Raw genomic sequence first — 22637 nt, forward strand, 5'->3', positions numbered from 1 at the left:
ATGGGTTAGAGCTGACAAAACAGTTCAAATCGTAAGAGTTCTTAAAATGGTTATCCAATCCTAAAAGAGCCCCCCATATGCTGGGCTCCCCCACGCTTAATATACTTACTCGGATTCCCGCACCGCTGCATCCTTTCCCCGTGCAAACGGGGATGAACCTCCTTAGCATAGTCAGTAACGCTAGGGAGCCTCGTACCCGTCTGCCATTGGCTGCTCCCCCCTCCAACGCCAAATGTTTTCATTCGGGCACAGGGAGAAGCAGCAGTGGTAGTGCGGGGACCAGGAGCAGTGTAAGTATAGGAAGTTTAGGACTGGATAACCCCTTTAAAGGAGGGACATAATCCGGAGGCTGCTGACAAAACTTATCCAGGGGAAAAAAAACAACACACACACACACCACAGTCTAAGCCAGCCTCCTCAGGGGGAAACTCAACTCCGCCCAGGAGCTTGTCTGCGGCAGGCTACTTGTTGTAGACTGTTCCTGGGCGGGAGAGCCGGTTAGGCTCATCAATGTGTATGCTTCCCCTGACAAGTAATTCGGTGTAAGGCAGCTCTAACCTGCTCCACGACACCCTCCGGGCACGGACGCCGCACCTGGATGCGGGAATGTGAACAGTTTAAATAGAAAGGAAGTCCAGCTCAGGTCAGGTGTGAATACGTGGCATCTTTACAAGGGTGCACGACTGGAGCTTTTCCAGGCCTTACGACTGCAGCTCGCTACCACTAGGGCTGTAGTGACGACCAGGGACTTCAACTGCCCGAAGCGTCCTTGCAGGACGTTGTAGGCTCCATGGGGAAAGGCTCCATTAAAGGGGCTGTCCGGGTTCAGAGCTACATTTTCACCCTGGCAGCCCCCCTGGCTAATTCGCGCAGGGCAAAGGCATTTTTTGGAGATCTGGTGACGTACCGGGGCTCTCCATGGAACTGCCAGGACCCCCGGTGATGTCACCAGCACTGATGGGTGGGATTTAGTAAAACGGCTAGGGCAGCGCTAAAGCTCGCCCATCAGAGCCAGTGACGTCCCCAAACACACTTCCGCCCGGCAGTGTTATTGAAAACAAGAGACCTAAATCGCGCAGGGCAAGGGAGTGTGCTTGCAGAGCTTAGAGGTCTACATAGCTTGGCGGAATGACAAAAGCTTATTTGAACGGACTAGTGACTGGTGAGAGTATGTTAAATTCCAGTTCAGTTTCTTTCCGGCCAAACAGGCGTATGAGAAGAAGGCCTTCAGAGAGCTGCAGTCCCTGCAAGACCTTCACCAGTGCGGCTGGAGCGTTAGAGAGGAGCTGGAGGAGACTAAAAGGAGCCGGAAAAGGCACTTTGAGGAGGAATCCAAGCGAATAATCTTCCGCTCCAAAGTGGAGAACCTGGAGAAGGGTGAGAAGTAACTTTTTCAGGAAACTCCACGCCGGCCACATGCCGCTGAACGAACTTCGAGACAAGGATAGCAACATACGATCAGATACCTCTACTCCCTGAAGAACACAGACCCGAAACCCGCCGATATATTCCTGTCAGGTATCACTAACCATATTGACCCTGCAGGTGCGTAGGCCATGGATGACCCTCCGACGGTGGGGGAGGTGCTCTCTGCTGCTAGATCCTTTAGGTCCAGCAGGACCCCAGGCAGTGACTGCCTCCCAGCAGAGTTCTATGTAGCGCTGGGGGATCTGATCTGTCCGGACCTGCTGTAACTGAGGAGATTGTGGTGGAGGGTAGAATGCCCCCATCGTTGAGGGAAGGAATGATCACGATCTTGTATAGGCGGAAGGGGGAGAGATGAGACTTGAAAAACTGGCGTCCCATCTCTCTCCTGAACGCGGACAAGATCCTCGCCAAGGTACTATCCAAACGGCTGAAGGTTGTCATCAGCAGAATCGTCCACCCGGATCAGACCTGCGGCATTCCTGGCTGCAGGATCACAGACAGCCGCGCTTCTCATGAGACAAGGTACAATACATCAGAGACAGCAGTGTACACGCGGCCCTGGTCAGCCTTGATCAGGAGAAGGCCTTTGACTGAGTGTCTCATGAATTCTTCTGCAGGGCTTTGCGTAAGCTGGGTCTGGACAGGAGATTCTGTTAGTTTGTTGACCTGATGTACCTTAACATTTGCAGCACAGTGCTGGTGAACGGCTGACCACTTTTTCGGTGCGCTCTGGGGTCAGACAAGGCTGCCCTCTAACCTCTCCTTTTTGTTTGTGTTATAGAATCCTTTGCGGAGTCTATCCGGCAGAATGGAGATTAGAGGGATCACCCCACCAGGACCTGGACCTACGAGGTCAAGTGCTCACTGTACATGGACGACGTGACCGTCTTCTGCGCTGACTGGCGTTCGGTGACTGCACTTGTTCAGACATGCAAGGAGTTCGGACAAGCTTCAGGTGCCAAAGTCAACTGTGGCAAGTCAGAAGCCATGCTCTTCGGGGACTGGCAACTGGCCTCTTCTGACCCCTTCCCATTTACCATCAAATCGGACTTCATAAAAATCCTCGGAGCCTGGTTCGGCAAGGAAGGCGCAGCCCTCAAGTCTTGGGAAGAACGCTTGGCCAAGGTCAACCAAAGAATCGGACTGTGGAGCAGCTCACGATTGAAGGCAAAGCACTCGTCCTGCGTAACTAAGTTCTGCCTGTGCTCCAGTACACCGCACAGGCATGGCCCCCTCTTGCCACCATTTCCAGGGCCATCACCAGGACAGTGTTTTGCTTTGTCTAGGGATCCAAGATGGACAGAGTGAAGCGAGCCATCATGTACAAAGAGCCCTGCAAGGGCAGAAAGGGCATTCCGGACCTGCCCACTTTACTGCGGATCGCCTTTGTTTGTGACACCGTTCGTCGGACTCCGAGAACAGCCAACAGCTCTGCGGGCAAGGCTATGTCTCGCTTTTTCATCCTGCCCCAAGTGGGACAGCTCCATCCCTTCCAACTGGCACACTCCCTGGTATTAGGGAGAGGTCATCAAGTTTGTAAGGGAACATCAGCTGAAGGGCCTCAAGCCCGACTTGTGGAAACCAAAGACTATCCACAAGCTCAACAGAGCAAAGGATGCAGTGGGGTCAATTCCAGGGATCCATGACGACATTGTAGAGACCGTTTGGACTAATGTGTCAGACAGGTTAACCAACGGGCACAAAGGCTTGTCATGGATAGCCATCAAGGGTGGCTTGCCCATACAGTCATTCATGCACGCCCGCAACCTGTTCAAAACCTGGTACTGCCCCAGGTGCCCCTTCGTGGAGGAAACATCGTACCACCTGCTTTGGGAGTGCCCCTTTGTGCAGGGCTTGTTGGATGCCCCGTAACATGAACTCAAGTGACCAGGAACAGCCTGCAATGCACTTCGGCACTGTACGGACTATTTCCTGGGATTCATACAGTTGGAGGCCTGGTGCCTTATGAACTGTTTTAAGGACACTTAGTTTGCCAGGAACTTATTCTCAGGAGGGAGAACAAGTCCATTCTGGACTGCTGCAGACTTATCTATAGTCTGCAGCGGGATTGACCACGAAGGACTAGACCCCTCTCCCCCAGTTTGTTTCTGTCTTCTCAATAAAGCTGAGGGAAAGTGATTTCCCCTCTTCTCATCCCTGTCTAAATGCTTTGTTATAAAGGTTTTGTGATTTAATAGGTATGCTAGTATAGAATCCATTGTGATGTATAGTGTAGGTTAGCCCGTGAGTTACATAACAATGTGATGCTCGCAAAGATGATTAAGTAATTTATTAAGTGCTGACTCGTGGCCTGTGCTTTCCAGAGCGATAACTTTTTAAACTGTTCACGTATGAGGGCTTGTTTTTTGCTTGAGAAGCTGGCGCCACCTAATTTTTGATTGAAAATGCCTTTATTACAATCGTTTTTACATACATTAGTACTGTGACAGTACTAATGTATGTATAAACGATTGTAATAAAGGAGTTTTCAATCAAAAAGTGCTCATTTGCATATCAATCAAAATTCGTTTTTCCAGCTTCTGCAAGTCTAAAGACAAAAACAAAAGGTACCATAACATTCATGTATAAGTGTGCTATAGGGCAATGTAAGCACTGTATAAGGCCATATGGAGGTGACAGACTCCCTTTAACCTCTTCAGGACACATGACGTACCGATACGTCATGTATAGTTCCGATCACCCCGGGGGTCTCTGAGGACCGGATAACCCGGCACAGGATGGTGATCGGTGGTGTGATTTTACCCCACCAATCACCATCCTGCGATCCTGAGAGGTGATGTGACATCACCTCTCAGGACCGCCTCTGATTGGTAGGTGGGCGATTCAAACCTTGGGAGCGCTCCTCTCCTCCTTTTGTGTCCCGCAGTGCACGTGTCGGATCTGAGCCAGCATTACCCCATCTGTGCCCCAGCACCCATCCTTGCCCCCAGGACCCGATCTGTGCCCCAGCACCCCCCCCATCTGATCAGCCAGGTAATTAGGGAAAGGTTGGGCTAGGCAGGGATATAAAAGGGAAAGTTAGTGGGGAAAAAAAAGTTATTGCATCACCCCAAGTAGGGTGTCTGGGGTCCACAGCACAGCTGTGTGACCCTAGACCCCCAGGGGTGCTGCTACTTGCCCCCGCCCCCCCCCTTTTTTGGGGCGCAGGCATTTTTTTTTTGTACGTGCGCTGACTCCGGCCGGCACTCCTAGCGCATTGCACACCCCACCGCTGATCAACTTTAGACGGTTGATCAGCGGTTTTGAATTTTTTTTAAATATTTTTTTTCACATTTTTTGGTTCCTTTTTTTTTCTGTTAGTTTTAGGGATAAGTCCCTGAACACCCGTGCCCCCACACGCACACCAAATAAAGATTTACATGCACGCATATACACACGCAGACACACACCCCCCTATGGCCCGCCGGATGTTCTCGGCCGAGGAAGCATAAGCCCAGCTTGCCTCAGCGTCCGAGAGTACCAGTGAGGACGAGGATGACCCCACTTTCCTGTTGTCATCCGCGTCCTCCTCATAATCTAGCAATGATGAGCCCCCAAGGCAGCAGAGATGCCGCCAGGCGGAGCAAGGGGACCGCCATGCTAGGGACCCTGTGGCCCATCCTAGTAAGAGCAGCTCTGGAGCTCGTACTAGTTTTCCGGCCCACCAGTTAAATCCACCGGAGCCCCCTGCCAGTGAACTTCTCTGGTATACCCCAGAGCGATTTGAGCCCGTGATTCCTGATTTTGTAGGCCAACCAGGAATCCAGATTTCCACAGTGGACTTCACTGAATATGACTTTAGTCTTTTTTTCAGTGACCAACTGGTAAATCTAATGGTGGAGCAGACGAACCTGTACGCCCAACAGTTCGTTGCTCAAAACCTGGGCTCTTTTTTTGGCGAGGCCCGATGCAGCCGAGATGAGGACATTTTAGGGCCTCGTGCTGCATATGGGCCTAGTCAAGAAACCTAGTGTCAGGCATTACTGGAGTGGGGACGTTCTCTACCAGACCCCACTTTACAGTACGGCCATGACACACTCCCGGTTTGAGGCCATCCGGAAATGCTTGCGTTATGCAGATAATGCAGCATGTCCCCCTAAGATTATCCTGCCTATGACCGCCTGTACAAAATCAGGCCGGTCATCAATCACTTTGGGGCCAAATTTGTACAGGCCTATGTACCTGGAAGGGAGGTCGCAGTTGATGAGTCATTGCGTTCAAGGGGAGACTCATTTTCCGCCAGTATGTTCCCTCTAAGTGGGCGAGGTATGGCGTGAAGCTGTACAAACTTTGTGAGAGTACCTCAGGGTACACTTACAAGTTGTGTGTACAAGGGGGCAAGATTCAACCCCCAGAATGTCCCCCCACTCTGGGTGTTAGCGGGAAACTTGTGTGGGACCTTATGCACCCACTGCTAGATAAGGGTACGTGTACAACTTAATACTAGTATCCCCTTGTTCCAGTCCCTCGCCGCCAGATCCACATCCACTTGACCGTGCAGAAAAATCAACGCGGCCTCCCTACCTACCCCCTCCAGGTACCTATCCCCAGGGGTGAGACCCGTGCCCTTACCAATGGAAACCTGTTGCTAGTCAGATATAAGGACTAGAGGGATGTCCTTGTACTGTCCACAATTCATGGTAACGGCATCACCCCTGTCCGAGGTACCGCGGCAACGGTCCTCAAGTCCGATTGTATTGTCGACTACAATCGGTATATGGGAGGAGTTGATCTATCTGATCAAGTCCTCAAGCCATATAACGCCATGCGCAAAACCCAGGCATGGTACAAAAAAAGTTGCTGTCTACTTGGTACAGGTTGCCCCCTTGTACACACAACTTGTAAGTGTACCCTGAGGTACTCTCACAAAGTTTGTACAAGGCAACCTGTACAGGAGTGCTGGCAACACAGGGACATTCCTTCAGTTCTATGAGGCAGTCCTCAAGGCCCTGATCTTTTCTGACCGGGAAAGAGCAGGCCGGAGTACCTCGGGAACTGGAGGCGCCCGGATCGTCCCTGGCCAACACTTTCCAGGTGTGGTCCCCCATACTGGAAAGAAGGGACGGACCCAAAAAAGGTGCAGAGTGTGTCACAGGAGGGGGATACGGAAGGACACCACTACTCAATGTGACACGTGCCCCGATAATCCAGGCTTCTGCATTATTGGTTGCTTCAGGGAGTACCACACTTCCATGGAGTACTAAATTTATACCCCAATGTAGCCACTGACAATCGGATAAAAAAAAAAAAAAAAAAAAAAAAGTATACAAATTAGGTATCTCCACGTCGGTAATCTCCTCTATAAAAATACCCCATGGCCTAACCCCCCAGATTAACACGGTCAAAAAAAAAAAAAAATTTAAATTAAAAACTGTGCCAAAACAGCTATTTTTGGCACTTTTCCATTTCAATCTGTTTTTTACGGTAACAAAGCAGGGGTTAACAACCAAACAAAACTTAATATTTATTACCCAGATACTGCAGTTTACAGAAACGCCACATTTGTGGTTGTAAACTGCTGTATCAGTAAAAGGCAGGGCGCAAAAGGAAAGGACCGACATGGTTTCTGGAAGGCCGATTTTGATGGCCTTTTTTATTTACACCATGTCCCTTTTGAAGCCCTCTGATGCACCCCTACAGTAGAAACTCCCTAAAAGTGACCCCATCTAAGAAACTACACCCCTCAAGGTATTTAAAATTGAGTTTACAAACTGTATTAACCCTTTAGGTGTTCAACAGTGAATAGCAAATGGAGATGAAATTTCATAATTTAAATTCTTGATAACCTTACCTCACAAAAATGTAATATAGAGCAACCAAAAATCATATGTACCCTAAAAATAGTCCCAACAAAACTGCCACCTTATCCTGTAGTTTCCAAAATGGGGTCACTTTTAGGGAGTTTCTACTCCAGGGGTGCATCAGGGGGGTTGAAACAGGACACTGTAAATAAACCGGTCCATAAAAATCAGCCCTCCAAAAACCACACGGCGCACCTTTCCCTCTACGCCCCGCCGTGTGGCCGTACAGTAGTGTATGACCACATATGGGGTGTTTCTCTAAACGGCAGTCAGGGCAATAAAGATAGTCTTGTTTGGATGTTAACCCTTGCTTTGTTAGTGGAAAAAAATGGGTTAAAATGGAAAATTTGCCCAAAAAAAAAATCTAAATTCTGAAATTTTATCTCCATTTGCCATTAAAAGGATTATCCAGGTTCAGAGCTGAACCCGGACATACCTCCATTTTCACCCCTGCAGCCCCCCTGACAGGAACATCGGAGCAGTTCATGCTCCGATGCTCTCCTTTGCCCTGCGCTAAATTGCGCAGGACAAAGGCATTTTTAGGAGATCCGGTGACGTACCAGGGCTCTCCATGGGGCTGCCAGGAATCCTGGTGACGTCACCAGCACTGATGGGCAGGATTTAGCACTGCCCTAGCCAGTAAAACGGCTAGGGCAGAGCTAAAGCCCGCCCCTCAGAGCCAGTGACGTCACCGAACACACTGCTGGGCGGAAGTTACTGCCCGGCAATGTGTTATTGAAAACAAAAAAAAAAGAGCCTGTGCCCAGCGGGATTTAGCGCAGGGCACGGGAGCGCATCGGAGCATGAGATGCTCCGATGATAGCCTCAGGGGGGCTGTCTGGGTGAAAATAAGGGTATGTCCACGTTCAGCTCTGAACCCGGACAACCCCTTTAATTCTTGTGGAACACCTAAAGGGTGAACGACGTTTGTAAAATCAGTTTTGAATACCTTAAGGGGTGTAGTTTATAGAATGGGGTCATTTTTGGGTGGTTTCTATTATGTAAGCCTCACAAAGTGACTTCAGACCTGAACTGGTCCCTAAAAATTGGGTTTTTGAAAATTTCGGAAAAATTTCAAGATTTGCTTCTAAACTTCTAAGCCTTGTAACATCCCCAAAAATAAAATGTCATTCCCAAAATGATCCAAACATGAATTAGACATATGGGGAATGTAAAGTAATAACTATTTTTGTAGGTATTACTATGTATTATAAAAGTAGAGAAATTGAAACTTGGAAATTTGCAATTTTTGCTAAATTTTGTATTTTTTTTTTGTAAACAAAAATAATGAATTTTTTTTACTCTATTTTACCAATGTCATGAAGTACAATATGGGACGAAAAAAAAATCTCAGAATGGCCTGGATAAGTCAAAGCGTTTTAACGTTATCACCACTTAAAGTGACACTGGTCTGATTTACAAAAAAATGGCCTAGTCCTTAAGGTGAAATAAGGCTGTGTCCTGAAGGGGTTAAAGGGCTTCTACCACCAGAAATACTGTTATGTAGCTGACTAATACTAGCGATGCGCTAATGTCAGCACTACATAACAGTATTTTTTACCTTTCTCCCTGCAGCCGTTTTTGTAAAATAAGCACTTTAATTATATGCTAATGAGCCCCTAGGTGCTATGTGGGCGTAAAATCAGCACCTAGAGGCTCCGTCTACTCACGCTTTATCCCGCCCAGGTCCCCTGTTCTGCCCGCCCAGCTCCTCTTGATAGATGGCATGGTCCGCCACATCGCTGCCGAAATCCCGCGCCTGCGCCGTTCACTTCTGTATTCGGCAAAGTGAGTGAAGGCAGCTCTCCTGATGCCGGCTTCCTCACTGTGACGTAGTCAGCACACGAGCGCATCATTCACTCACTGTGCTGAATACAGAAGTGAACGGCGCAGGATTTTGCCAGCGATGCGGCGGTCCGTGCCATCAATCAAGAGGAGCGGGGCGAGCAGAACAGGTGACCTGGGCGGGAGAAATTGTGAGTGGGCGGAGCCTCTAGGTGCTGATTTTACGCCCACATAGCACCTAGAGGCTCATTAGCATATTGTAAAAGTGTGGGTTTTTTTTAAACCAAAACGGCTGCAGGGAGAAAGGTAAAAAACACACTGTTATGTAGTGCTGGCATCAGCGCATCGCTATATCAGTTCGCTACAGAACGGTATTTCTGGTGGTAGAAGCCCTTTAATATAATTTTGCAGTCTAAACTGAAAGCTCAATCAGGTACACAACAACCACCACAGACTCAGCAGCACCCACCTTCTACATATCTATGGCCCATTGTTTCTCGGTCTTTCTTCAAAGCAAAATTAAGATCATCTTCGCTTTCAAACTCCACAAAGGCCTCTCCGCTTGGTCTCCCTTCTCTGGTGAAAATGAAGTGAACTCCGCAGGTGCCATTTAAAACTTTCGATTCTGAACGAAAAACAAAGTCAGTCAATAAACACAGCGAACTCGACCCAAGAGCCACTTACCGACGGGACGGCAACACACTAACCGGAGAAGAAGGTTTCGATCTCCTCCGCCGAGCAGGACCAGGGCAGTCCGCGGATCTTCACCACGTAGCCTTCGCCGCCTTCGGACATTTTCTCCCACAGACGCGGACAGGGGAAGGGCTCGATGCGCCGACACGTGACGGGCTATTTCGTCACAAAGACAAAATGGCGGCTGTTCACTACAGCAACACAACGTGAAGCACTTCACAGTGAGAAAAGACCCAACACAGCGGGCGGGATTAGATCATTTCACAAAACCAACTACGCACCACGCATACCCGTTACATAAAAATCCGATGCCGTCATAGCTTCCCATTTGCCAAACAATCACATAGACAAACCGCAGCACAAATAAGCAAAGCTAGCCAACCAGAAAACGTACCAGATAATCGCTCGTATCCGAGACTCGAACCTTTCACGCACCAATCGCCTCTCTTAATGGCAGCAGCAGCCGACCCGTGCGTTAGTAATGGTGCTCGCCCAACGCATGCGCAATAAGACTACTCCGCCTTCTGGTTTCCTGGCGTCATGTAGAGGCGGTGCTGTGCCGTTACGTCTAGAAGGAAGCTGTTCTGAACCATTCAAAAGCCAGGCTGCCTGTCCCCCATATACTGCGCAGACCCCACATGTCTGATAGCACAGTCAGGATGCTCCAGATGATCAGACCCCGCGCATGCGCAGTGACTGGTAGGGAGAGTTAAAGGGTTTCTATCACTTCGTATGACATAATTAGCTGTCAGACACTAGCGATCCGCTAGTGTCTGCTCTGGCCAACCATCCTAATATAACAGCTTTTGGGGCAGCCGTTTTGCTAAAAAAAATAACTTTTATAAATATGCTAATGAGCCTCTAGGTGCTATGTGGGCGTCATTAGCACCTAGAGGCTCCGTCTACCTTCATACACAGCCACCGCCCAGCGCGTCCCTCCAGCCCGCCCATCTCCTGCTGAATGCGATCCTCCGTGTGACGCAACGGACGAATTCTCGCGCATGCGCCGTGCGCGGCTGTATTCGGCGCATGCGCAGTGAATGTCTGACCGCTTCCCTGCTCAGACATCTCCACTGCGCCTGTTCCTTGGAGCACTATGACATCATCGGCGCAGGCGCAGGCGCAGTGGAGATGTCTGAGCAGGGAAGCGGTCAGACATTCACTGCGCATGCGCCGAATACAGCCGCGCACGGCGAATGCGCGAGAATTCGTCCGTTGCGTCACACGGAGGATCGCATTCAGCAGCAGATGGGCGGGCTGGAGGGACGCGCTGGGCGGTGGCTGTGTATGAAGGTAGACGGAGCCTCTAGGTGCTAATGACGCCCACATAGCACCTAGAGGCTCATTAGCATATTTATAAAAGTTATTTTTTTAGCAAAACGGCTGCCCCAAAAGCTGTTATATTAGGATGGTTGGCCAGAGCAGACACTAGCGGATCGCTAGTGTCTGAGAGCTAATTATGGCATACGAAGTGATAGAAACCCTTTAACAGAACACAAGCGCATTGCCTCTCAACAACTCTGCTGTGAAATTTCCCTACCCCCGTCATTGTGCGCCTGAGCGGCGCGGTACACCTCCTTCCAAAGCTGGGAACGTCATGTCCGGTGGGTCACGGTATAAGCAGTGTTTAGGTGATATGGTCACGGTATAACCAGTGTTTGCGTGATACGGTCACGGTATAAGCAGTGTTTAGGTGATACGATCACGGTATAAGCAGTGTTTAGAAGATACGGTCACGTTGTAAGCAGTGTTTAGGTGATACGGTCACGGTATAACCAGTGTTTAGGTGATACGGTCACGGTATAACCAGTGTTTAGGTGATACGGTCACGGTATAACCAGTGTTTAGGTGATACGATCACGGTATAAGCAGTGTTTAGAAGATACGGTCACGTTGTAAGCAGTGTTTAGGTGATACGGTCACGGTATAACCAGTGTTTAGGTGATACGGTCACGGTATAACCAGTGTTTAGAAGATACGGTCACGGTATAAGCAGTGTTTAGGTGATATGGTCACGGTATAAGCAGTGTTTAGGTGATACGGTCACGGTATAACCAGTGTTTAGAAGATACGGTCACGGTATAAGCAGTGTACCTCGGAGATTTCTCTAACCGTGGCTGTGTGCCACTCAGAGAGATGTTCGCTTCTAGTCCTGGAGAACCTACCTGCTGAGGTGGTACTAGGGTTGCCTTGACTCCGACTACATAACCCCACTATAGATTGGTCCAATGGGGAGTTGGTGAGATGGGGGCCTAAGTGTGACTCGTGCTTGTCCGTGGTACAGGCTGGGGTCTCAGTAAAGTCTTATACTTTACCCTCTGTTGTTAGAGAATATTCTGATGTATTCTCATCACCAACCCCGGAGGTTCTACCCCCCATAGACCTTATGATTGTACCATAGAGCTAGTAGAGGGGGCCAAGTTTCCTAAAGGACGAATTTATAATCTTTCTATGCCCGAACGCAAGGCCATGGAAGATTATATTAAGGAGAGCCTTGGTAAAGGGCATATTAGACCTTCTGTCTCTCCTATGGGGGCGGGGTTTTTCTTCGTTAAGAAAAAAGATGGTGGTCTTAGGCCATGTATCAATTACCGGAGATTAAATAAAATCACTGTCCAGAATAGATACTCCCTCCCATTGATTCCGGATTTATTTAACCAGGTTCTGGGGGCAACCTGGTTTTCCAAAATTGACCTGAAAGGGGCATACAATCTAAACCGAATCAAGGAGGGAGACGAATGGAAGACGGCTTTCAATACTCCGGTAGGACACTTTGAATATCAGGTGATGCCTTTTGGACTCAGCAATGCCCAGCTGTGTTCCAAAACTTCATGAATAACATTCTTAGGGAGTTCTTAGGTAAATTTGTTATTGTCTATCTTGACGACATTTTGATATTCTCTCATGACTTCGAATCCCATGTGTCTCATGTTAAACAAGTATTAGAGGTGTTGAGGGAGAATCAGCTATCCGCTAAACAAGAGAAATGTGTCTTTGGTGTATAGGAGATTCTGTTTCTAGGGCATGTTCTGACTCCTCACGCCTTCAAGATGGATCCTGGTAAGGTACTAGCAATTAAGGAATGGGTAAGACCTTCATCCTTAAAGGCCTTACAACGGTTCTTAGGTTTTGCCAATTACTATCGTAAATTTATTATGAATTTTTCCGTAATTGCTAAACCGTTGACCGACCTTACTAAGAAAGGGGCGGATTTGGAGAATTGGTCTACTGAGGCCATTTCTTCATTTGAAAAATTAAAAAAGGCATTCAGTAGCGCTCCCATTCTGATCCAGCCTGATCAGGAGAAACCTTTTATTGTGGAGGTGGATGCGTACGAGGACGGCGCAGGAGCAGTCCTTTCACAAGGTCCTGCTACCCTCACTAATCTGAGACCATGTGCCTTCTTCTCCAGGAAATTCTCTCCCACGGAGAGAAACTATGACATAGGGAATAGGGAGCTGCTGGCCATTAAATGGGCATTTGAGGAGTAGAGGCATTTTCTGGAGGGGGCAAGGCATTGTGTAACTGTTGTCACTGACCATAAAAACCTTATGTTTCTCGAGTCTGCTAAGAGGTTGAATCCCCGTCAAGCCAGATGGGCTCTGTTTTTTACTCGTTTAGATTTTTCCATCACGTTCAGGCCGGGAAGTAAAAATGTGAAGGCGGACGCATTATCTCGGAGCTTCCAGGCTTTTCAACCTACTGAGATACCACCTGAATCCATCCTACCAGCAAAAATCTTCTTAGCAGCTCTTACCCAGGATATCTCGGCTCGCATTAGGTCTGAACAACATCTCGCACCGGTATCCACCCCAACAGATAAGTTGTTTGTTCCCGTACAATTTCGTCTCAGCTGTTGGGTGAGTGTCACGATTCTGCCTTTTATGGACATCCGGGTGTTGAGGGCACTAAGGATCTGGTTTCTAGATCTTATTGGTGGCCCACTCTAACTAGGGATGTCAAGTCCTACGTGTCAGCCTGTGAGGTTTGTGCCAGGTCCAAGACACCTAGGACTCGCCCTGCTGGTAACCTACGACCCCTACCCATTCCCAGTAGACCCTGGTCCCATATCTCGATGGACTTTATAACTGACCTACCGCCGGCGGAGGGTAAGACTGTAGTTTGAGTAGTGGTCGATAGGTTTAGCAAGATGGTCCATTTCATTCCCCTGTCTAAACTCCCGAATGCCAAAACCCTGGCGTCTATTTTTGTGAAAGAAATTGTTCGATTGCATGGTATCCCGGAAAATATTGTTTCTGACAGGGGTGTGCAGTTTGTGTCCAAATTCTGGAGGGCCTTCTGTCAAAAATGTAAAATTTCATTGTCTTTTTCCTCTGCCTACCACCCTGAGAGTAATTCCTTGCAGTACCTGATTCACTGGAAGGGGTATAGACCTGAAGAGAGATCTTGGGTACCTGCCAGGGAGGTTCATGCTCCTAGACTTGTTCGAAAATTTCATTTAGAACACCCTGAAAAGCCATCGCCTGAAGTCTTGGGTCCGGTGGCCCCTCGTAAAAGGGGGGGTACTGTAACGGGGTTCCGAAGGTGCACTCGGTCCTCCATTGCCCGCAGAACTGTTGCTTAGCTTTGTGAATGAGGATCTGTATTTGACCTCATTCCCAGGGCGGCTTTACTAGCTGGGTGGCTCCCTACTCCTAGTCTGCCTTGAGCGCCGAGCTGATCACTCGGTGCTCGACTGGTTGGTCTGTCGGTCATGTGACGCTGGCCACGTCACATGACCCTCACTCCCCACTATAAATACAGGCAGCCTGCTGGCCACAGGTTGCCTGTTAATTTAGGTTCCACCTGTGATTTGGTCTTTCCTGGCGTACTTACCTCCTGCTGAATTCCTGACGATCCTCTGCCTGCTCCTTGTGTACTTTGCTGCTCTCCTGGTATTTGACCCCGGCCTCCTGCTGACGATCCTCTGCTGACTCCTTTGGTACTTCACGTCTCTCCTGGTAATTATGACCCCGGCTTCTCCTGACAATTCTCTGCTTGCTCCATTTGTACTTTGTAGCTTTCCTGGTATTGACTCGGTCCGTTCACGTCCTGTTGTTTGTCTGTCTGTCATCCCTGCACTTATTCCAAGTTAGGGACTGCCGTCCAGTTGTCCCCTGTCATTAGGACTCGCGAGGCAAGTAGGCAGGGCCAGGGGTAAGGGTGCAGCTCAGTGGTCACTTCCCTCCCCCTGTGTGTGTGTGTACGCGACCGTTACATTCACATTTTTGTACCATAGTTTGTAAACGCTATAACTTTTACCCAAACATTTTTTTTTAATCAAAGACATGTAGAACAATAAATTTAGAGAAAAATTTATATATGGATGTTGTTTTTTTTGAAAAATTTTACAACTGAAAGTGAAAAATGTCATTGTGTTGCACAAATTTTGTTAAATTTCGATTAATAACAAGAAAAGTAAAAATGTCAGCAGCAATGAAATACCACCAAATGAAAGCTCTATTAGTGAGAAGAAAAGGAGGTAAAATTCATTTGGGTGGTAAGTTGCATGACCGAGCAATAAACGGTGAAATTAGTGTAGTGCAGAAGTGTAAAAAGTGGCCTTGTCATTAAGGGTGTTTAAGCTAGGGGGGCTGAGGTGGTTAATAGATACAATGATAAAAGGATACAAACATAACATATAGTGCTGACTGTGTGCATACCACAACCGTGCCACAAACAAAATCCACAAAAAGCAAATAATATTGCAATGGTTGACCATACGTTACCGGTCACAACCACATAATCAAAATAGCACGATCTCCCAAAATCCGGTATATTCCTCTTGATGAAAGGAACAATCTTACCAGTGGATCGGAGTCACCTGGGTACCATCTTGTAGTTCCACAGATCACACTTTTGTGCTGACAGGATCCAGATGAAACTCGCTGTCCCTCGCAAGCCTGGTCCTAGGGCTTGGTGCACTAGTAAAGTGACTATGCACCAAGCGATCCCACAAGTGTCCTCCCCTGCTGCAAGTGATGTTCGGATGACGTCACTGGGATTGCCGCTGGGGGGCGGGGTTCGCGCCTTCCTTTTGTGCATTTATATGCCGGGCGGTGAGACGCGCCGACTCACACCACACGTGTAGAGGACGGGTCATATGCCGTTCTCTAATGACTCTAGACCAGTGGACCTCTGGAATTATCAGTTGGGTGTATTATTTAACTAGCCATATGCCTTAGTTTAACCCTTTTGGTCCTCAGTTTATACTTTTTAGGTCTATTTCAGTTTTTCACACCAGGTATCATATTCTGGATACCCTAATGATAGTGGGGGGTCCCTGTAGCGCACATCAGCTACAGGTGGTCACCCCCCTTTCAGCTCTTTATCCCCCGATGAGTCTGGGGCTTTAGTAACGACAGACGAAACTCGTAGGGGATTCTTCTGCCTTGGGGGTCCTCAATCCGTTAGTTCCCTTAGGCAGTGACGTCCAGGGCCTCTAATATTGTAGGGTTAGGTTCCGGACGGGCTGCCCTGGTCAGGCAATAGGGACTTCTAGGCCTGACAGGGCTTCCTAGGGACAGTGAGTTTCATCTGGACCCTGTCCGCACGAAAGTGTGATCTGTGGAGCTACAAGACGGTACCCAGGTGACTCCGATCCACTGGTAAGATTGTTCCTTTCACCAAGCGGAATATACCGGATTTTGGGAGATCGTGCTGATATTGCCGTTTGCTCCTTTGTCTCGTTCTCACAACCGAAAACGACCGCCAGAAGTACTATCGGGAAATCCTTGGTGTAGTGTGCGTCGATGTGTGCGCAATTCCTCCAAAGTAACATCACAGAGACGTTCTCAAGTAGGATCAAATAATGTGCCTGCTTCCAACAGCTAGGCAAGGTTTATTTATACCAGAAGATGGAAGGCGGTCTTACAATCATGACCAATGGGGAGACAGGTTAGGGTATGAAGGGATTGGCTGGCAAAGATGTGAATGATCGCGCAAACTTATGTTCGCGCGTTCGCACACACTTATTCACGCCCTTTCCGTTGCCGCGCTTATCCTCGTGGATGAAGAAACCTTTGTTCAACGGTCCCCATCCCTCCCGCTTCAGCCGACCCCATGACACTGGTATCCTGCAGTAATACCAGGCCGAGCACAAATCAGCTACAGGTCCGGACGACCAGACCATTGTGCGAAATTTTCTGCGCTATGCTAACGCGAATGAATCTGCACATCTCCATAGGATAGATGGCGACCATATGGCGAACAATAATTTTTCCACAACAGTTCCCCCCTTTTTTGTCATATGTTGTCATTTCAGCAGCTCCCTAACAAATCAATCACTCAAACCAGACCTGTAAAGGGAATAAACATGTAAAGGGGAACATGCTACACTACAGAGGAACTAACAAGAAGAACCTGGCCTATCATTCTTGGGCCTCTTCGGTTGCTTGACCGCGACGTCTGGCAAGGGTGGCGACAGTGAAAAGTCTAAAGTGTCTTCAAGAGGAAGGGTGATTCTCCATGATGGTTCCTTAAAATGCGGTGGTTCTTCTTGGGTTGGTCCTCCTGGAGCAAGAATCCGGTTGCTCCGGGCAATGGTTCTCTGCGATTATAACGTGGTCCTCTGAACGGCTCCTCATGACTCAATTCATCAAGCAGCAGGTCATTCTCACCGCCACATAGAAAAGAAATAGGAATCACAGCAGTAACAGGACATACACTCCTATTTCTTTAAGCCACGATCCTAGAAAACAACATATCACCGAAGCCCCCCAGACCTTTAAAGGGGTTCCAACCTTCATCTGCAATCACACGTGCTTGCCCCTGTAACACCTTAACTCTATCTAGATGGGCCTGAAACTTGTCACTAGTATCTTCCACTCAGGTGCAGTAATCCTCCCCGATGAATTCACAGAAACCCTCCTTTTCAGCTAAAAGATAGTCGAGATCCACCTTCTCCTGGAGGAGAAGTGTTTTTAATTGTCACTGTTCAGAGGAGACTTCTCTCATGGCTTTAACTGTCTCGTTGAACATCTCATCCACTATGGTAGAAAATTCATTCAGCCGCTTCATAAGTTCTATACCCCATCCGGTCCTGCAGAGAACAGCTCCCTCCTAGTCCTTCTTCAAATACCCACCCTCCTCTGCACCATCAGATCATCGGGACCATCAGCAATGTAGGAGGCGGGGACTAACCTGACTAAGGAGCATGACCCTCTAGCATTCGTGGGAATGACTCTGTAAGAAGCCTGCTCACACAAGAAGTAATAGGGCCTAGTTAGAGAGACACAAAGGTCATTAGGGTTCCGGTTACGGGAGTTGAGCAACAGCTGCATGGATAAAGGGATTGCTGCACCGTCCTGAATGTCACACCCTCCCCCCAGCAGATATAGTCATGTCTGGTGGTTAGGTTGTTACGGTTAGGGATTCTATGGTCAATCTGGACAGTGATTCCAGATGGGCATTTGGTCGGACCCATGGACTTAGCTCCAAATCCAGAGCAGATATTAAAACAAATCTGGGGTCGCCCTAATTGACCAGATACCCACACGGGTCTACTAAGCCTACTACAAGTCTCAGGGCTGACATCAAGACCATAAGTGACGTTACCATCTAAGAATGTATGGTTGAACTCTATGGATAGGTGACGCTCCACAGATTTACCAAAAGAGTTTATTTTTCTCATGCCCACCCTGAGCCGGGAGGCTCTGACCCGAAGGTGGTTTGGAGAACACCCAGCAGTTGGATCTATTTGCCGTCTTTGCTAACTGCAAATGCAGTCTGAATCACAAATTCGGATGAGACTCCTCATAACATTTTCCAAAGTGCATTAGACAGAAAGCATAAAGGAATACGAGGTACCTGATCATTGCGCTTTGTGGTCCAGTAGCTTCTTGCAATGGCTGGCGTGGATCCACCCGTCACATTCCTCAACCTTGAGGGAGGTTGGTGTCATCAGCAGAATGGCCCAAGATATCTTGGCTCTAGTCCCGTCCTCGGATGTTTCTTTAGCTCAACCCAATCACCTGGTTGACTAGAATGAACACTGGTTATTGAGTCTGGGTCCGGGAGAGACTCCCGAATCCGGTGGTGGACATCAGGTGTTAACCCGTGGGGCTGCCTGGGGGCATCCCTGATGGAATAAAGGGTTACAGCGGAACATTCAGGCCATGGATCGGCCGTGATTTTTACCTTCTTTGCAAAAATCTGACCCAAGTACCATCAAAGAAAAGGCAGTCGTGATGGTTCTCAACGTAATTCCCTAGTAGGTTAGAAAATTGATTGACAGTTGAGAGGTTAGAATGGTTAGTAAAAAGTTTGAAGATTGTTGTTTTCAGTAACACTTTCCCCCCTTCTCATCATCCTTAAAACCAGGACGAAGAGAAGCTAGATTCAACATGGTGCATCGTCTCAAGGTTAGATGGAGAGATGAGGGAGGGTTGAGAGAGAGATAGATAGAGAGAGAAAGAGAAAAAGAAAGAGAAAAGCGACCCTGTCAGTAGTGGAGGTGGAAGTGACAGTTGGGGACTCACTTACCTCGGGTACTGGTTGTTTCAGTAGGCCCGGGTTTAGTGGATCCGGCCTGTTTCAACAAAGTCAGCCCAGATAGAGCCTCCTCTGCTTCCTGCATCGGATCCCTAAACTCAGTTTACTCCTCAGGCCAGGTGTACATCACTCGGTTCTTCCGGATTGAAACTGGGTTCTGTACGCCCTGCTTAATTACTATGATTGACTTTTGCAGCCACCATTGCGCTACCTACCTTCCAGAGGGATACTCCAATTAGTTCCCTTGGACCACCTTCTCTATTCTTTAAAGGGGCTTCATGGCCTTCGCCCCCAAAACTAGATTTCATGTACTGTGCAGCCATCTGACTGTGGGAAGCCTTGCTTTCCTTCCCTTGCATGGATGCACACAACCCTTACACTGCGTCGTCAGACTAAACTGCACAGCACAATGAATATCCTCTTTCTCTACAGAACAATGTGGCTCCTCCAGTCAATCTCCTGCTGATAAAGTAAAAATAAATATGGGGTTAACCTCTGGTTGTTAAAGAGAAGAGTCCTGGAGTGGAGAACTGTCACTTGGAAAAGAGAAATGTAAGTGGAAAAAAAGTATGCTAAGATCGCAGCCAAAATATGAAAAAGGAAAAACTGAAAAAAAACTTAATCACAACAATAAAAACCTAAAAATAAAAATGGGTTAGTAAAAGAAAACGTAGAAAACTTCAGTTACAGGAAGTCTTGCTATATACATTGAGATTCAGTAAAAAGTAAATGTTAACTTAAAACCAAATCTCAAATACAAAAAACCTTTGGAACACATACAACTGTATAGGACTGAATTAACACACCAATGTCTTGGAGGGTTCATCTGAAACCGTAAACACTGGCAGGAGAATTTCTACCCACCCAGTCATTGAAATGCTAATTTGCCCAGCTCCAAACCAACTTCAGATTCATTTTACCAAAGAAGCAGGATTTAACATTACAAGGTCCCAAACCGGTTTCCAGGGGAAGGGAAAAGTCAATTTAAATTAGGTCTTAGAGTTCCTCCATTCTCTTTAAATACAAACAGTAAAATGGTTTACAAAGACCTTAATTTACCCTTCTCTGGCACACAAAATTAGAACCTCTACTGAATTCCAGGAACCGATCTCTTTCCTCTGAGCTTCACATTTTCACATTTTAACCGTTCATATTGGGATTTAAAATCTGCTTCCTTGAGCAATGACCTCGGCTGTCCCTGGCTTCTATTGTACTCCGTAGTTTTAGTTGGACGGGACTACATGACAGTGTTAGTTCACACTGTCTGGGACTTTTGAATGCCCTGTTGCTGGAGCTCGATGGATTTATGCAGCCACAGTTCTGCCTTCTGGAAGGAACCATGGCTTTGGAGTCTAGTAAGGAATTCACGGACAAACTTTTTCCCAAATCCAGACCTCAAAGGTCCCTTCTTTGGGGATGGTCCACTCTGAACCCACAGTCCCTTGATGCCAATCTTTGAGGGGCGTAACAACTCCTCCTCCATAGATGGATTTCATGTACTGCTGGGCTGTCCTATACTCAGAAGTGGTACCCTTCTGTTCCCTAGATTCCCTACACCCATGCTCGAGCCTTCTAAAAGTAGGTGCGTCCACCTATAATGTCCTGCGACACACACCTGGACGGCTGCTACTCCCCTTCGTTCGCCTCTGAGTTGCCCTAGGACTTCTGGCACCGACACACGGACTCTGTTCACTCTAGTTAGACCTCAGGAAAAGGAGTAGCAGCGTGAGGAAAAGGGCTCTCGCCGACACACAGCGGCCCTCAGAGTCTCCTAATGAGATATACCAGCCTCGGTTTTGGCTCTGAATAGTGACCTGACCACAGGATAGGGCTTCCAATTGACCTGGAGTGGAATGTACGCACAGGAAACACACAGTACTCCTGTGGAAAAAGGGGCGCACAGAGAACACACAGTACCTTCTGTGGGGACGGGGTACACACAGAGAACACACAGTACCTTCTGTGGGGACGAGGGGTGCACAGGAAACACACAGTACTCCCGTGGGGAAAGGATCAACAGAGAACACACAGTACCAGCTGATGGAAAAGGGGGTCATCACACAGAACACACAGTACCTCTGTGGGGACGAGGGGCGCACAGGAAACACACAGTACTCCTGTGGGGAGAGGGGTTACTCACACAGCTGTTGGTATGCCCGGGTGATATATACCACCTTGTCTCCTTAAAAAAAGCTCATCAACTCACTTTCCTTTGCCTAAGCCCTTTTTGCAGTGACTGATCAAAAACCTCTCGCTCAGCAGCAACCCTTGAATTCAGACAGTAGTTCCCACACAATATCACGAGACCCCCAGTAACTAAAGAAAGGTATCCCAACAAAATTTACAGAGAAGAGAGAGGGAAAGAAAGAGAGGGAAAGAAAGAGAGAGAGAGAAAATGCTCCGGAACAGTTTTTAACAATACAACAGTTAGGGCACAACCAAACTAATCACAGACATAACAAACCCCCTGTTTAGATACTGATGGCAATATCTGCCTGCTGTTGTGTTAAACTATAACCACCCGACCTTACACACAAAGCCCTCTGTTGGATCTCTCACCATAGATCCTTTGTCCCAGCAGGGCACTGAACAGCCCTTTACAGTTGAGAAACCCCCACAGCAGTTATGCAAATATGCAACAACAAGTATCTGGGCAGCAATTATTGGAAAAACATCAACCACATACACCAAAAGGTTCTTTCAGTAGATTTTTTCCTGATATCAGCAGATTAGAGTACACAGATTTCAATTCACAAAGAGCAAAAGTTTCTCAAAAATGAGAGTAAGGAAAAGGATTTTCTTACTGTCACGGCTGAAGGAGGGGGAAACCCTCAGCCGTGCGGTATCAATATGAAAGATAGCTGCTAGGCCAGGACAGGAATCAGGAAGCAGGTCACCTCCTATTACATCCCTAATTCTGACCCTGTCTCCTAGCCGTATGAGCCGACCCTGATGGTAGGAGGGCTCATACTCCGGAACCTCGGGTCCCTACTAGCCCCCAGGGTGGCCCTGGACTAGGAGCAGAGTAAGACGACCTGTTCCTCCACATCACGGACGAACAGGAGTCTCAGTGGCCAGGCTGCAAGGAAAGGGGCACATGTACAGCATATGGCAATGGCAGGTAAGTAAACTAGTATTACACGTACCTGCCACAGACACACAGCCTGGAACCCATGCACGAGAGCTGCTGTCCACAAGAACACAAACGGACACAGCACACATCACACAGGAACCCAGGACTATAAGCTGCAATAAAGATAAAGACACCACTAGACATATAACAATACAAGAACAATAATGTCTAACATAACTTATGACCACAAGGGTGGCCCTCACTGGCAGATGGTATATAACCAGGAGGATGACTCCAGCTAACCATGGCTGAAGTACCCCTCAGATACAGGCTTCCAGCAGAGGGTAAATAGCCCAAGTAGCCAC

At 48.0% G+C, this 22637-nt stretch overlaps 1 protein-coding gene across 4 annotated transcripts in view; it reads right to left on the minus strand.

The window, feature by feature from the left end:
* LOC120977073 (heterogeneous nuclear ribonucleoprotein H-like) overlaps positions 1 to 10249 on the minus strand; it is a 68050-nt gene extending 57801 nt beyond the window's left edge. For all 4 annotated transcript variants that reach the window (XM_040404859.1, XM_040404843.1, XM_040404851.1 and 1 more), the window contains exons 1-3: positions 10102 to 10249; positions 9722 to 9913; positions 9484 to 9639 (exon numbers count right to left, since the gene is read on the minus strand). In XM_040404859.1, coding sequence (XP_040260793.1) covers positions 9484 to 9639; positions 9722 to 9809 — 244 coding nt within the window. In that variant the 5' untranslated portion in view covers positions 9810 to 9913; positions 10102 to 10249. The remainder of the gene's footprint in view (positions 1 to 9483; positions 9640 to 9721; positions 9914 to 10101) is intronic.
* Between the last annotated feature and the right edge of the window lie 12388 nt (positions 10250 to 22637).

This window comes from Bufo bufo, chromosome 1, assembly GCF_905171765.1.
Source record: "Bufo bufo chromosome 1, aBufBuf1.1, whole genome shotgun sequence".
NCBI lineage: Eukaryota > Metazoa > Chordata > Amphibia > Anura > Bufonidae > Bufo > Bufo bufo.